This window comes from Chiloscyllium plagiosum, chromosome 4, assembly GCF_004010195.1.
Source record: "Chiloscyllium plagiosum isolate BGI_BamShark_2017 chromosome 4, ASM401019v2, whole genome shotgun sequence".
NCBI lineage: Eukaryota > Metazoa > Chordata > Chondrichthyes > Orectolobiformes > Hemiscylliidae > Chiloscyllium > Chiloscyllium plagiosum.
In genome coordinates this window covers 95,976,657-95,992,643 of record NC_057713.1, presented here as the reverse complement: position 1 = coordinate 95,992,643, position 15,987 = coordinate 95,976,657, and the positions used below count along the sequence as shown (strand labels likewise).

The following is a 15,987-nucleotide window of genomic DNA, read 5'->3' as shown; positions in this document are numbered from 1 at the left end:
TAAGGCTTTTTGTAATAATTCAGTTTTCTTATTTTTGTAAATTGCATTTGTTGCGATGTGTACGAAATGACTCCACACTCTCAGATTTCACTTTCCCAAGCTGGGAGATTGAAAAGTTAGTTTTGGCAGAAAGCACAGCAGTATTTATATGCTGAGATCTGCAGAAAGAATCTTGTCCACTCCAATAATATAGATATGCATTCTGGAATCCAGTAGCACAGAAGGAGAGCATTCAGCCCATCATAGCTGTGTTGACACCTTTAAAGAGCTGTCCACTCTTTTTGTTTTTTCCTGACTGCTCAGCATGTTTTCTTTTCAAGCATCGATCCATTAGCAATAGCATATTTTCAGATAAACAGCTGATAAACAATTGTAATGTCCCTTTGTTTAAACACGGTATTGTCATGTAACCCCTACCCTCAAGTGTGTTCTTGTCATAGCATGTCAAGCCCCCACACTGGGTCAATTGAATAACACTTCACCAAGAATAAATCTTGATCATATTATTGTATAATTTCAGCTTATCATAGGCCAAAAACTCCCTTTTCAATTGCAGTTACACTACTGAGTTACATTAGTTGTAATGCCACTTGAACTTCTGCATAGCTCAACATTAATTCATTTAGTTTGAAATGAACGAATCTTCAGTGGGTGAATCTTTACAATCTGATTGAGGTCATTACATTTTATAGGAGCCATTTTTCAAAGCTGTACTGACAGCACTCCAAGTTATTAAATTGCAGAATCAAAAGATGGACCTGCAATCACATTTATGAACTGAGATAGAAAAGCTTGAGTCATGTGCAGTGCAAAGGTTAAGATCCTGGTGCAGTTAAGCTTCATCACCCCCTTAGTGATGGCAGTATTTACATGAACATCTTTGTTTAATGGTCAGAGAAGTGATTTAGTCCACCTCTGGATTCAGAATAGATTAAATCAGCAGGTTGGGTGCCATAATTATCTGGCAGTGAAAAGGCTTCACCAGATATATCTACACCCTAGGGACTTTATATTAAATCGTGGCATGTTGAATGGAGATATACAGACCCTTAAAAGACCTGTAGTGAACATGTGATTATGAGGCTATGAGAATTTTAACTGTAAGCTATTACTTTAAATAATTATTCACAATATTTAAATTGCAAAATTTAAGGTCACATAATACTTTGTGAAAGATTAACTCTCAAAGTGGAGATCAAGAACTAAACAAATTCTTTTTGTCATTTGTGGCCTCCAAGCAGCCACTTTATGTTCTTTGTTCATTGGGGTAAACTGATGTTGTCAATCAGCAAATCTTTGGACCCAGTCATTAACAAACCTCTCTTTTCTTTCAACTGGCTGAAACTGAACAAAATTTATAAGAACTGACTTGTTTTTAACCTCCTCCCATAAGCCAGTGACCCCAATTCCCCAATCATACTGGAAAACCACAAAAATACATGCCAGTTAGGATGAGAAAGAAAGTCATTCTCCTTTCATTTGCTCTGTCAAATGTGTTGACACTTTGCCAAAATTCAGTTGCATAAGAATGGTGACTTTTTAACACAGATCATTCTTCATATATGAAGGTTGACACTGAATATTGATCCAGTTTTGACCAAAGGGATCACCTGATCCTACTTTCAAGTGATATCCATGTTCTTCCAGGTGTATTTCAATGTGTGAAACTCTCAGCCTCTGAGTTAGAAGATTGTAGGTTAAGCACCAAATCTAGGCTGTGACTCCCATTGCTTCGCAGTGAGGAATTTCTACATGTCTGAGATGCCATGTTTCCAATGCAATATCAATGTGTGTCAAATTTGTCTATTTAACCAAAGGTTCCCAAGGCATTATTTCAAAGTATAATGTGGTAAAATGAGATTTTTCCCATTTCAGCAGGAAGAACAGAAAAGCAGCATATTATTTAAAAGGAATCAATTATAGAGCTCTATGGTGCAGAGAGATCTGAGTTTCTTGGAATATGAATCACAAAAGGCTAATATGCAGGTACAGCAAGTTATGAGGAAAGCAAGTGAAATATTGTCATTTCTTACAAGGGAAATGGAACATAAAATAGGGAAGTTTTGTTACAGTTGTACAGTGTCTTGGTAAGACCACACTTACGTACTATATGCAGCTTTTGTCTCTTTATCGAAGAAATGACACAATTTTATTTGAAACAGTTTAGACAAAATTCACTCAACTGATTCCTAGGTTGTAGGGGAGATTGGGTTTGACAGATTGCACCTGTATGCATTGGAGTTTCAAAGAATGAGAAGTAATCTTATTGAAACATTTAAGATATTGAAGGGATCTCATAAGGAGGCTACTGAGAGAGTGCTTCCCATTATGACAGAGTCTAGAACTCGGGGTCATTGTTTAAAAACAAAGGTCTCCCATTTAAGATGGCAGTGAGCAGATATTCTTTCTCTCTCAGGATTGCGGTTCTGTATAATTCTCTTCCCCAGAGAGTTGTGCAGGTGTGGTCATTGAACATTATTAAGGCAAAGTTCAATGAGATCCTTGATTTGATTAACAAGGGAGTCAAAGGCCGTAGGGAATAGGAAGGAAGATGGAGCTGAGGCCACAATCAGATCAGTTACGATTTTATTGAATGGCAGAGCAGGCACAAGGGGCTGAATTCTGCGCTGTTCTGAATTCTTAATTTTGTTTGCCATTTTTGAACTCAGTAACCATATTATGTAGAATTTATGAATTCTTACACTTGTTTTACAATCTATCCATGACCTTTCTGTTCCTTCTCTGATAATGTTGTCCAACCTCTCAACCCTGTGAGATCTCTCTGCTTCTTTGGTTCCATCCCCTTGCACTTTTCTTTGCTCTATTATTGGTGACTGGTCCTTCAGCTTTTGTGGCCCAAAGCTCTGGAATTCTTAGCCTGAAGCTATCTGACCATGCCCCAGCCTTCACTCCACCTCTCACTCCTCCTTTGTAAAATCTCCCTAAAACCGACCTGTTTGACCAAGTTTAAAGTCGTCTTTCATAATATCTTCTAATGTGGCTCAGTATAAAATTTTGGTTGAACATTCCTTCTGTGCAGTGCCTCATGGCATTTTACTATTTTCAAGGTACTGTATGAATGCAATCTGTTCTTGTTTACGTTTGTTTTGGTTTGAACTGTACTAGTGTTCTAATGGCTTTTTGTAGATGAACATGGCAATTGACGTGAAAATAAGCCATTTGTATCAGTCTCTCCTTGCTTAATTTGTGGTCTGACCATCCGAATCAAGCTTTACCTATGGAACTATAGTCCTGCTGCCATAATGTCTTTGGGGCAGGAGAAAAAAATAAAGGGATGCAGAGTAGTGGGATAAGAATTAATTATGCTGATGTCAAGAATTCCATCCCATGATTTTTATTTCCTTTATTTAGCCAATATTGCATGCATTAGAAATGGCTCAAGTCCAATCAATTCCTTAAGATTTTGAAATCATTTGAGAAGTAATTCTTTCAAGTTAACATTGAAAGAAATGATTACATCCTTATACGCCTTACTTTTCCCATTTGGAAAGTTGCATGTTTGCATTGTTGGTCTGCTGGTTTACGAATTAGTTGTGGACCCCTCATTGATTTCCAGCTGTGAGCCCTGGAGTGATGTGAGCAACATGGACAATGAGTCATGCTTTTAGTTTAGAGTGGCTATACGCAATGATGCAATTACTTAATTGAGAACAACTTTAAAACTGAAGGGATTTTCTTCTAGCATGCCTCAAAGTTTTTAACACCATCATTCCTAAAGTTGAATTCCCTTTGTTCCAAATTTAAAGTTGTTAATTCAGGAGAGTGAATTCTTTCCATTTAATTTTCTAGCACCAGTTGGTCCAACATTTTGGCAGCTGCTATCAATTTTAGTCAATTATGTAGAAATAGACTGCAAACCTTTCCATCGTAGCGTTTATGCTCTTAATGAATAATGCCACCTTCTCACCTCTCTCCAACTAACCTGCTCCATCCAACAATTGAGTTACTGTAAGCAGTGGAGATTGAAGTATAGGAATTAGAAATTGCTCTAATTCACGATTAATTACAAAATTGAAACCCTCCTGCACAATCACTCAGACTGATCCCCTCATCTGTCCAGATACCTGATCCCAAAGCCCCCTGGACACACAGCCATAGCGCCAGTACACTAGATTCCCAACAGTCAGCTTCTCTCTCCATCTCCCCAAACTTCAGACCATCCTACTTCTTGATCTACCTGCCAATGAAAAAGCCATTCCTCAGAAGAACCAGCACAATATTATTTGTCTGAACAGAAGTTTGGGACAATAACACTCATTTGGGTAGAATTCTTTCTCAGTGTTAAATGAATTATTTGAAAATGATTATGAATCGTTTCTTTTTTCTGAAAAAGTTGCCCAAATACATGTATATGTATAATTAAGAACAAAGATGACACTTGGTCATGGCAAAAATCTACGTGTGGTGTTTTTTTAATATGGGAGGATGTTGTAATCAACATATGTGGAGGTCTGGCTAAATAGGAAATGCTCAAACTCTTACTGAATGATTTACAGATTGGCCACATTACGACACACTATCTGTAGCCGTCAAGTCCTAATGTGGGATTGAGTCCAGAGCTTCTGTGCAAGAGAAAACAAGGCAAGCACAGCACCAAAGACCTCCTTGCTCACATACAGAGAAGAACAAGAATGATTATAGAATCATACAGTACAGAAGAGACCCTTTGGCCCATTGACTCTGTATCATCAAAAACACTACTACCTATACTAGTCTAATTTCCCGACACTAGGCCTATAACCTTGAATGTTATGGCACTTAATGTGCTCATCATACTGTTGTATAAAGTTGTGAGGTTACCCGCTTCAACTAGCATATCAGGCAGTGCATTCCAGACCACCACAATGTTCTTGGTGAAAAACATTTCCTACCAATCCCCACGAAACATCTTGCCTTTCACTCTAAAATTATGTTCCATTCTTATTGACCCTTTGACTAAGAAAGGTTTCTATCCATCTTGTCTATATCCTGCATAATATTATAGCACTTGACCTTCCCTGTTCCAAAGAAAACAATCTCAACATATCCAGCCTCGCTTCATAGCTGAAATGCTGCATTCCAGAAAATGTCCTGATGAACCTGCTCTGATTTCCCTCCAGTGCAATCACATCCTCCCTATAGTGTGTTGACCAGAACTGCACACAGTACTCTAGCTGTGGCCTAAACAAAGTTTTGTACAGCTCCAACATAACCTCCCTATTCTTATAATCTATGCTTCAACTCACAAACCCTATTAACCTGTCCAACATTCAGAGATCTGAGAAAAAGCACCCTGAGATTTCTGAGCTTCCTAGGTTCTGCCATTCATTGTGTATATCTTTGTCTTATTACTTCTTAAAAAGTGCATTACCTCATATTTATCAGAATTAAATTCCTTCTGTCATTGATCTGCCCATCTGACCATTCCATTTTTATAATCCAACACCTTCCTACTCACTGTCAACCACCCAACCAATCTTTTGTGTAATTTGCAAATTTACTTATCAACCCTCCCCATTCTCATCTACATCATTTAAGATTATCATAAACAATAAAGGACCCAGCAGTGATCCCTGTGGTATGCCACAGCACACCAGGCTCCAGCCACACAAACAGCCTTCTAGCATAACCCACTGTCTCCTTTCACTAAATGTATTTTGGATCCAACTTGCTAAGATAACCTGGATTCCTTGAGGCTCTTTATCAGTTTCTCGTATGGGATCTTGTCAAAAGCCTCGCTGAAATCCAAACTGAACCACCAATTACATGCATTGAATGATTAAAATTGGCTTTCTATTGATATTTTCATTATTTTGTGGGATCTCAAGACTTTAAAGTTATTAAGGGCATTGATATCAATGATAGGTTGTTCAAGGTGACAGTCAGATTAGCAGCCAACTATTTACATTTTGAAGCCAAGAGTGGGGTTAGGTATGTTTCTGAAATGTCCCAGAGTGTTGATGAGATTGAATTTGTACTGTCCTTTGAGAAGACATGAAGTGAAGTTTGTAAAAAATCCATGAGACCACAACAAATCAGAGGGAGGTTTTTAATCAATGTCTCCTGAATTGTCAACGGGCCAGTTCTGTTCTGAGAAGTACATTTAGAAACTCCACTGTCACTATGACGAGAGGATTAGGAGTGCTACCCACTTATATTGTGTTCTAATTGCTTCTTCCCCATCCACTAACTTGCTTCCACTTTCCCCAGGCATAACTTATGCGCTGCAATAACAAGATAAGGTTCCTGACATTCCTTCTCTTCAAGTAGCTGAGCTTGTATAAGCACGACAAGCCATTAGCAGCTTGCTCAATTAATCCTGATGAGGCCAAAGGCATTGTTTTGAGTCTGATCCCCATGCTGAAGCCTTTGGACTCCGACCTCTTGATTTGAATGTTCTGCCTCCGTTCTCTCTGGCCAAAGGTTCTGTCACATTGGCACCTCTCTGTCTATAAGTGGCTGCCAACAAATATCTGCTATATGATACACAAAGGTGAACAGTATTTCAGCAGATTGTTCTATATCTTCTGGAACTTTCAGTTTGAAGTCAATCATTTCAGAAATACTACTGATGATTTAAAAAAAAAAGTTATATAGCACACTTAAGAATGTCCTAAAGTCCTTTCCAGCCAATGAAATACTTTTGGAATGAGGTCACTCTTATGATTAAAGAAAGCACAACACCAAGTCTAACTGCAGCAAGCTCTCACAAACAGTAATATGATAATGACCAAATAGTAGAAGGTTTTAATAATGTTTAATAAGGGATAAATATTGCCAAGACATCAGGGATAATTCTCCTGATCGTCTTCAGAATTCAACTGTGGGATCTTTTACTTCCATCTGACAGGGCAGTCAAATTTAGTCTCATCTGAAGAGCAACACTTCTGACAATACAAGACTGCACTGGAATGTCAGCCTTGACTATGTGCTCAAACATATGGAGTGGGCCTTTAGCCCAAGACCATCTGGGTAAGAGGCAATTGTGTTACTGTTAGAGCCATGGCTAACACCACAGTTAAAGAGATAAACCTTTTCTTGTGAGGTAATTAAGCTTCATTATCATAAGGTACAAACAGATCTTCAATTTCCATATTGTTGTACATATCTGACAAATGGAAAGACAATTCTGGGGCAGCATTTTATGACATTTAATCAGTACCTACATCAAAAGAGTTTGTTAATTGTAATGACAATACTTAGTGATAGCAGTATTAGATAAAGAATTTTTTCTTCTTTTTTTTCAAGCATAACTGATATTTTTATTTTATCTGACTTTCAGGGATAGTTTCCAAGGCATATGAATGTAGACTTAAAGGCCAAGGAGCACAGTTTGTCGAAACGGCTGTTCCAGTAAATCCACCTCGAGTAGTTTCTACTGAAATTACAGGTGATTCACTCGGTGGCTGCATTGAACAGCAGGAATCAGCTGACTCCATCGGGCAGGTGTTTATAATTCAAGGCTACCAAGTTGGATGTGGTGAGGAGATTTCAATTGATACTTCAGTTGAAGCTACTGCAGCAGCAACTCTCCAGACTCTAGCAATGGTGGGTCAAATGACTCAGGTGGCGAAAGTGATGCACATTACTGAAGATGGCCAGATCATAGACACAACTCAGACTACCACCCATGTAAGCAACATGGTTCCTGAGCAAACTGTCACGCAACAGCCAATATCAGATGCCACCCAGGAGGCAGCAGGCAAGGAGCCAACTGAACAAGGGAGTGCTACAGAAGCAGCCATTGCCATGGAAACCCTGACAGATTCCAATCAAGTTGAACGAGTAGTGACACAAGAAGATGAGGCAAAGCCTACTTCAGAGAGGCCCACAGCACTGGTTGCACTTCTGTGTGCTGTCACAGAAGTGGGTGCAATAGAGGCAAGATCAGCTGAGCAGGAAGGGAGTGAGTCTACACAAGAGGGGTCATACTCAATGAATTCTGCCATTGAGAATGTCATTTCAACCCAAAAGGAGTCAGTACATGAAGGAACAGAGACATTTCACAAAGACCAAACTGTCCAAGAAACCACGGAGGCTGAGGGAACGGTGTCAAACATTGAGCAGCAAATATCTGTGACCACCACACAAGAAGGATCCCAAGTTGCTTTCAGTGATGTGGTGCAGGAGGTACTGCAGTTCACTATGTGTGATATGAGGACAACAAGCCATATTGTGAAAGATGGAGTTACTCGTGTCATAGTTGCTAAGGAAGGGACCACACATGTGGTTGAGGGGGCATCTCAGATCATAGTGCAAGAAGGCGAAGAACAAACTATAGCTACCAATGGACATCCAATGCGCCTGGTAGATTCGTCTGGTGAAATATCACAGATAATAATTACAGAGGAAGTACTACAAGCTATGGTTCAAGAGACCACGGGTCATTTGTCTGAAGAAGCAACTCATGTGATTGTGACAGAAGTACCACACAATGTTGTGAATGGTGATCACTCAAGAGCAGTAACTGAAGTTTATCCACAGCGTGTGATGGAGCTGGTGAATGAGGACATGTCATCATCCAGTCAGTCAGTGGCAACAGTTGCTTTGGCAGAGTGTTACACTGAGGACAGGTCAGAAGTAGTTATGATTGAGCTGCCAGCTAAAGAAGAACAGGAAATGGAAATTGATGGAATCCAAGAAGCATGACTTGATATTAGTTGGGTAGGAAGCTCTGTCAAAAACCAACCATTTGCTGATATTCCATCAGATGTACAGTTCAAAGCATGATATGCTCAGTATGGCAAATGCATTCCCTGTGTCTGAGATTGGGGATCAGAACCACGATCTAATGGAGTGAGAACAAACTGTATTGATTTCACTGGAACAAAGGAATTTAAAGAATTTTGTTGCTCATAACTATATTGTCCAAGTTAACTTAATGCATCCATTTATACCATCCATTTATGGTTTTGAAAGCAGTATAGTGGAGTTATACATTGATCTGTATGTTGGTGTATACTCCAATTCTATTGCACAAAATTTCTTATCTCAGTTATGACAGTAAAATGATTTAGGAGAACATTGACACACATTCAAGAACAATCTGAATAGTTGTTTTCAGAGGGGGTTCACCTCAGTCTCAGGGAGTGATCGGGGAACCACCAAGTGGGGTAAGAAACGTAGCCTGATATTAGATTGGATGACACAGTAAATTTCCCTTTGTTTCCTGACTTGAGCTCTAAAGCCTGAGGGTCCAGCAGCTGAATTGCATTAGTGAACAAAACTGAAAGTGTAGAATGTAGCTTTCATTCTTTCATTTTCTTCTTTATATCAGCAATGTCAAGAAGCAAAGTGAAAGTCAGCCAGATGGCAAAAGGGTCAGGATGGAATGATAAGATGGGGGGTGGGTTCGGTGGGTGGCAGTTGTATTGCGCGCATTTTTCCTAACTTTGTTTTAAATTCTATCAACAGAGAAATTAAAATGAATTCAGGCACATTGCATAAGTTCAACAACCATGAAATTCTAGATGTTGTTAGCTGTCTCTTTTTGTTGTTGAAATGCTGATTTTCCCAGACTTAGAAATTCAGAAGCATGCATTGAACTTGCTGCGGGTTTTCTTTTGCTTTTTCTTTTTGGGAAGTAGGAGGTAATATCAAAAGGTGAGATGATTGAAATTTAAAAATATAAGTTTTATTCAGCTCAGGTGGTCTGTTTAACTATATAACAAACGCAATATAATATAATAATGTACAATTTTATGTTTGACAATCATTAACATGGCTTTAAAAGAAAAGTTTCTCTGTTTTTCATTTTGTTAACTGCTTGTACCAATAAATTGTTCTGTTGTTTAAAAAAAAGGACAACTGTATAATTCGTGGATTTCTCTTGGAAAATAATTCAACAAAACTGACTTTAACTTTTTTTAAAAAAAAGAGAATTAGGTGCTTGGCTGGTACCCAGTATTCTAAGTGATTCATATGTTTACCAATTATGAAAATAAGCCCTGTTTTAATGTACAATTAGTGAATAACAATTTAATTATATGATGTGCTTTACACATGGAGCAGCAGCCAATACACTACTAAATCTGTCAAATGCATATAAATATTATTTTATACATTCTTAACAATTTACTATGTTCACATCTACTTGTTTTTGTGTGTCCACTTAACATCCTTGAATTTTCATTCTGTCGCAGAAACATTAATTGCAATCACTGAAGAATCAGAATCAGAATAATGTGGAAAATGATTGTTCAATAAAGGGAATAAAGTGACCAATATATTCAACCAATAGTTGCCCCATCCATGAGTTTCTGTGGCTGCCATGCTGCTCCCATACCTTCCAAACTGGGACCTGGCTAACTACATTTGTTGAATTCCAGATGCTAAGAATGGAATAAGAGGACTCGAGGATGATCAGGACTCTCTTTTTTGTGTGTGTCACATATTCAGTGGAGTAGGAATGGTTTAATTCTGGATCCCTGCTCAAATGTGAAGGAAGACTGGAACAGGAGAATTTCATTTTAAGCAGCAATTCGGGTTGTCTGCTGTTGATGCATTATTGTTGCTTCTCTTGAAATGATGCTACATTGATGATTATTGTGACACATAACAGCATTCTAATTTATCGAATCATACAGTACATTGGTGCTATACCATTAAATTGTTTCCTAATCTTGTGCTTTACATTATTTAGCTTATTTAGGTAAGACCATTGCTGAACTAATCTAAATATACTCTGCTAAAGTTTTCTTTGAAAGATAAGTTATAACTGCATAGTCGTTCAATTTAGTTCAATTTTTAAAGATTCCCTTCTATTTAATCAGGAATATAAATTGTTATAGAAGCTGAGGAGTTTCCATTTCTGAGAAATTGTAAGTACAGTTCCAAGTCTGAATAATTGTATAGCAAAACTCAAACTTGTGTCTAAATGCACCCAACATCATAACTTTGGAAAGGTGGTGGATAGCAGACCATTTTATATAAATGTTTAGATTTTAATCTGGAATTTTTGTGGATGCAACTTGTTACTGCTTAAAAGGGTAAAGACAGCACTGGAGGAAATGGCTTTTCTCAATAATGCCTGCACGTCTTACCTGACTGAAATGGGGAGCAGGAGAGATGGACTCTTTGGAGACTCTTGTAAGAAATCATTGAAGTCACTTTCTAAAGGTTACCATCTTCTTTCAATGCTATGGTTTTGCCTGCCTGGAACTCTACTGCAGTTTAAGATGATGTTCATGGGCTAAGCATAAGATTATTCCTCCCCATGACTCTTCAAAGTGGTTTATTTATGTGAGCAGATTCCTCAATAGCTTACCTTCACTATGATTAAGCTGTCCACCAAAAACCTAAGCACAAGAATCCAGGTTGGCAATTCCAGTTTCAGTGCAAAGTGTCTGGCTGCACTGCTAGAGGTGTCAGCTTTCAGGTGAGGTATTAATTTGAGGTGCCAAATAACCTTTAGGTGAATGTAAATGATTCCATCACACTATTTTGAAAAACATTGGCATTCTGATCATTAGTTATACCTTTACTGACGTCACTGAAGCACATTATCTGGCCATTTCACATTGCTGTTAATGTGTCCTTGCTGTGCACATATTGACTGCTGAATTTTCTACATCACAACAGGCTATACTTCTGAAGTATTTTATGGCTATAAAGTGCTTTGGGAGATCCTGTGATCATGAAAGGTGCTTCATGGGACGTAAGCAAGTTTTTTTTTGTTCTCTCCTCCACTCATCCCTGTCCCCACCCTGTTCCACCTGCAATCTAGGTACATACCTTTGTTAGTAGATAGCAGCATAATCATTAGTCTAGTAATCCATAGTCCCAAGCTAATGCTCTAGCAATATGGATTCAATTCCCATGGCAGCTGGTGAAGTTAAACTAAATTAATAAATATGGTGACCATCAAACTGTCATTGTAAAAAACTTATCTGCATACACTAATGTCCTTTAGGGAAGTAAATTGCTATTCTTCTCTGACTTGACCTACATGACAACAATACTGTGTTTAACTCTGAAATAGCTTAGTAAAACCACTTAGTTCAAAGGCAATTAAGGATAGGCAATAAATAGACCTTGCCAATAATGCCTATGTCCCATGAAAGATTAATAGGACACATCCCGGTTATTATTGGAATAACTCTGAAGCTATGAAGCAAAATGATGTATTTTTATGCTGAATTTTAATTGCAGTTCACTCATGTAACTTTTCATTCTCGATAGTGAATGGAAGCAAAAACAATTGAATGAAGGATCTGTTGAGGCTTTGCACTACTCAAATTAAAGATCATAATCTGTAGATCTTGCCATAGTCACTGGGGTAGTGCGCTGGGTATGAGGACCAGTCATTGCCAGATTCATCAAAAAAGTTAATTATTATGAAATATCTACTGAAATTTCCGAATTTACCCAACTTTCAGACTCAGGTTGATAGAAAACATGAACCAGGCTCCATACTTAGCAAGAATGACTATTTACTACATTTAATTAAACTCTAATTACAGGTAAACAGTTACAAACTGAATCATAGAATTGTGAGAGTGGAAAGAGGCCTTTTGGCCCATTGTCTCTGTATTGGTTCTATTATCTAGTGTCAATTTCTTGCTTTTCCCAGTGCACTATTTCTACCCAAATAATGATCCAATGCTCTCTTAAATGCCTCAGTTGAACCTTCCTAAACCACATTCGGGTGCATTCCATGCCAGAACTAGTTACCTTGCTATGTATAAAGTTTTTTTTATTTCACATCAACGATGCCTCATTTGCACATCTCTTTAAATGCATGTCCTATCATTCTTTTCTCTTTTACAAGCAGGAACAGCTTCTCCCTATTTACTCTTTTCAGCTTGTTCATGATCTTGAAAATATCTAACAAATCTCCTGTCAGTCATCTTATCTCCAGGGTGGACAGTTCCAAATTCTTCAATCTACCCTCATAATAAAAGTTTCTCATTCTTGGAGTCATTCTTGTAAATTGCTTCAGTATTCTCTCCAATTGCTATAACATAGTCCACACAGCTGTATCAGTACTTCAGCTGAGGTCTCGCAAGTATTTTGTACAAGTTCAGCATCACCTACCTGCTCTTTTACTCTATGCCCCTATTAATAAAGCTGAAAACACTGCTTTATTAACTGTTCTTTCCACTTCTCCTGTCACTTCGATGATGTTTGTACAACTAGTTCCTGCATCCCCTTTAGAGCTGTCCCTCATATCTTATGTTGTTGACCAAAGTGAACAAACTTACACTTCTCTGCATTGATCCTCATCAGCTATCTATGTGCCCCCACTCCAGCAACTTGTCAGTGTCGTTTTCGAGCTCCGCACTGTTCTTCTCGCAATTTACATTTCTTCCAAGTTTAGAGTCATTTGCAACTGTAGCTGTCAGCATATCACACAAAATAAAACCCTATTCCCCTTATAAACTTTCCCTTGCAGAACGTGCAGACAGATGTACAAACAGTGAAATAACACATTGATGGAGGGGAAAGAAATAGAAAGGCAGTTCAGTAATCTTTGTCAACAAATTCTGTTGATTTGATTCCTGATTTGAAAGTTTTATTCTGGCTTCCCATATATGAATGCTTCGACTGGTTTGCAAGAGGCTCATTTACTTGTAACATCAAATATAATTAAATGTTATAGCTTGCAACAACTGATTGTTTTCTTCAGATTTAAAGTCAGTTTTAACTGCAGAGAACAGAAAGACTGTTTCTGAGCAGGTGGAGATCAAGTCCCTTCTCTGTATTTTGTTTCCAGCTTAAAGCTGTTCAGTTACCTGAAAACCAATCACATAGTTGTTGGCAAGCAAAAGGTTCTTGTCATCACTAATCCATGGACCAATCAACTTATTGTTGCTACCCATTTGTACATGGAACCTGTTTGCTCCAATACATCTGCAACCACTTCAGTTATTGCTTGTACAAACACAATACTTGCCATAGATGTAAGATTACTCACTTTCAAACCACGCAAGCATCCTTTCAAAAGACTGTTTTTAAAACAGTCTTTTATCATTTCCATCCACAACTTAAAAACATACACAAAATAAAAATACATGGTCTTGATACTACCAGGAATCAAAATCCCAGGAACCTGATTTTTTTATTAGTCCACTTAAAACTTCTCCCTTCTTTGCAGCTTCCCTCCACTCTTGCAACCATCTTTTTCCATTCTACTCCCAACTCCACAACCACCTCCTTCCATGACATAAAGTCACCCCCACACCCCTCTTGCAGACATCTTTTCCTCTCCCATTATTTTTCCCATCTCATGAAGTTTCTGTCTCCGCATCCAAGTATACTTGGAGCTATCTTCCAACCCGACCTGTGCACCTCCTAGCAGACTTTCCCACTGTGTGCAGACTAAATAGAGCTCCCAGTCTTGGGGGAAAAAAAGGACACCTGGCTCACCGACCCACTGTCAGTGAAAGATGCCATATTTTACCCTATCCCAGCTTCTGATCCTGATAGATGGTCCTTCAGCAATTCTGTAACTGCTGGTTGCTCCTTCATTCACAAGCTGGCTCTCTCCCATCTTTTCTGCTAATAGGTTCCCTGAAGCAGTCAGAAACCATAGGAGATAACCAACCTGTGCTTGGAGGACCAACTCTTCACTATTTCCTACTATTGTATTTACTAGTGAGAAATTTTCTTAAGGTCGATTGTCTCTGTGAATAAATTTCCTTAGACATTTTAAGGACTTTCAGGGACAGATTCGCTTTTCATCCCTGTGTATTTTTCTTTCTCTTCTGTTTCTCTTTCTCTTAGTTCTAAAATTTCCAGATATTTTTTGTTCCAGTGCACAAAGAGTGCTCGTAATGCCATTTGTGGGTTTGCCCACGACTGTGAGGAATTGGAGTTGGGAGGACAAAGAATGCAATTTGTACTACTTTTGCATTTGATGTGGGATTATTGTCAGGAAGGTGAAACCAGGACCAATGCCATCACTTATGAGTATTCCTATCTCTTATGTTGTTCCTCTGTATTCCAGTTCTCTTTTGTCCTGGTTCATTCCCTCAGTTTTCTGATTTCCTTGTCCTTTCTTTCTTGAATGCCCCCTTCCCCTCTTCCAGATCACAGTTGCTCTCTTTTTCATTCTCTCTATCTTTTACAGGTTTACCTAACTTCCTCTTCCTCATCTCTTGTTTCTTCTCTCCCCATTCTCCTTTTTCTCTCTTTTCTTCTTTTATCTCCATTTCCTCCTCCCACAGCACCCTTGTCCACTCACCATTGCCACTTTCTCCATCTCAATTTCTATCCATGAACAAATAAAAAAGTAAAATCAGGTTTGTCAGTTGAAATACTTTGAACAAGTTGGGTCATGTTGGCTTATATCATAAAACCTAATTCTAAGGAGCAGAGGTAGCCCATTCAGACCACCAAGCCTGCATCATCATTCAATGAGATCATGGCTGATCTGATCATCCTCAGCTCCATTTGCCTGCCCGATCCCCATGACCTTGATTCCCTTATTGATTAAAAATCCATCTGTCTCAGCCTTGAATATACCTAATGATCCACTCTCTGTAGCCCTTTGCAGTAAAAAAAATCCACAGATTCACAACCTTCTATGGGAAGAAAGTGCATAACTTCACACTTTCCTATGTTATATTCCATCTGCCCACTTAGAAAACCTGTCTGTATCCCTCTGTAGATTGTTTGTGTCATCCTCATACTCCCTTTCTACTTTTCTTTATGCCATCTGTAAATTTGGTGTTAGTACATTCACTTCCATCATTAATATATATTTTAAATAATTGTGGCCCAGCACTGACCATTGTGGCACACTGCTAGTTATAGACTGCCATCTTGTCAATGCCTCCTTTGCCCTATCTCTGTCTTCTATTAGTTAAACAAACATCTCTCCATGCAGGTATTACCACCCCCACCACCATGGGCTCTTATTAGGCAGCCTTGTATGTAGTACCTTATCAAATTCTTTTTGGAAATCTAAATATATTACATCTATTCACATCTCCTTATTTCTACTCCATGTTACGTCCTCAAAAAACAATAATAAATGTGTCAGAT

The 15,987-nt window shown here is 38.4% G+C and overlaps 1 protein-coding gene across 3 annotated transcripts in view; it reads left to right on the top strand.

Moving 5' to 3' along the window:
* znf407 (zinc finger protein 407) overlaps positions 1–15,987 on the top strand; it is a 499,933-nt gene that overhangs the window by 465,282 nt on the left and 18,664 nt on the right. For 2 of the 3 annotated variants that reach the window (XM_043688646.1, XM_043688647.1), the window contains exon 9: positions 7,283–9,604. The exons of the other annotated variant lie outside the window; for it this stretch is intronic. In XM_043688646.1, coding sequence (XP_043544581.1) covers positions 7,283–8,649 — 1,367 coding nt within the window. In that variant the 3' untranslated portion in view covers positions 8,650–9,604. Of the gene's footprint in view, positions 1–7,282; positions 9,605–15,987 lie in introns of those variants that run through there. 3 annotated transcript variants of the gene reach the window in all.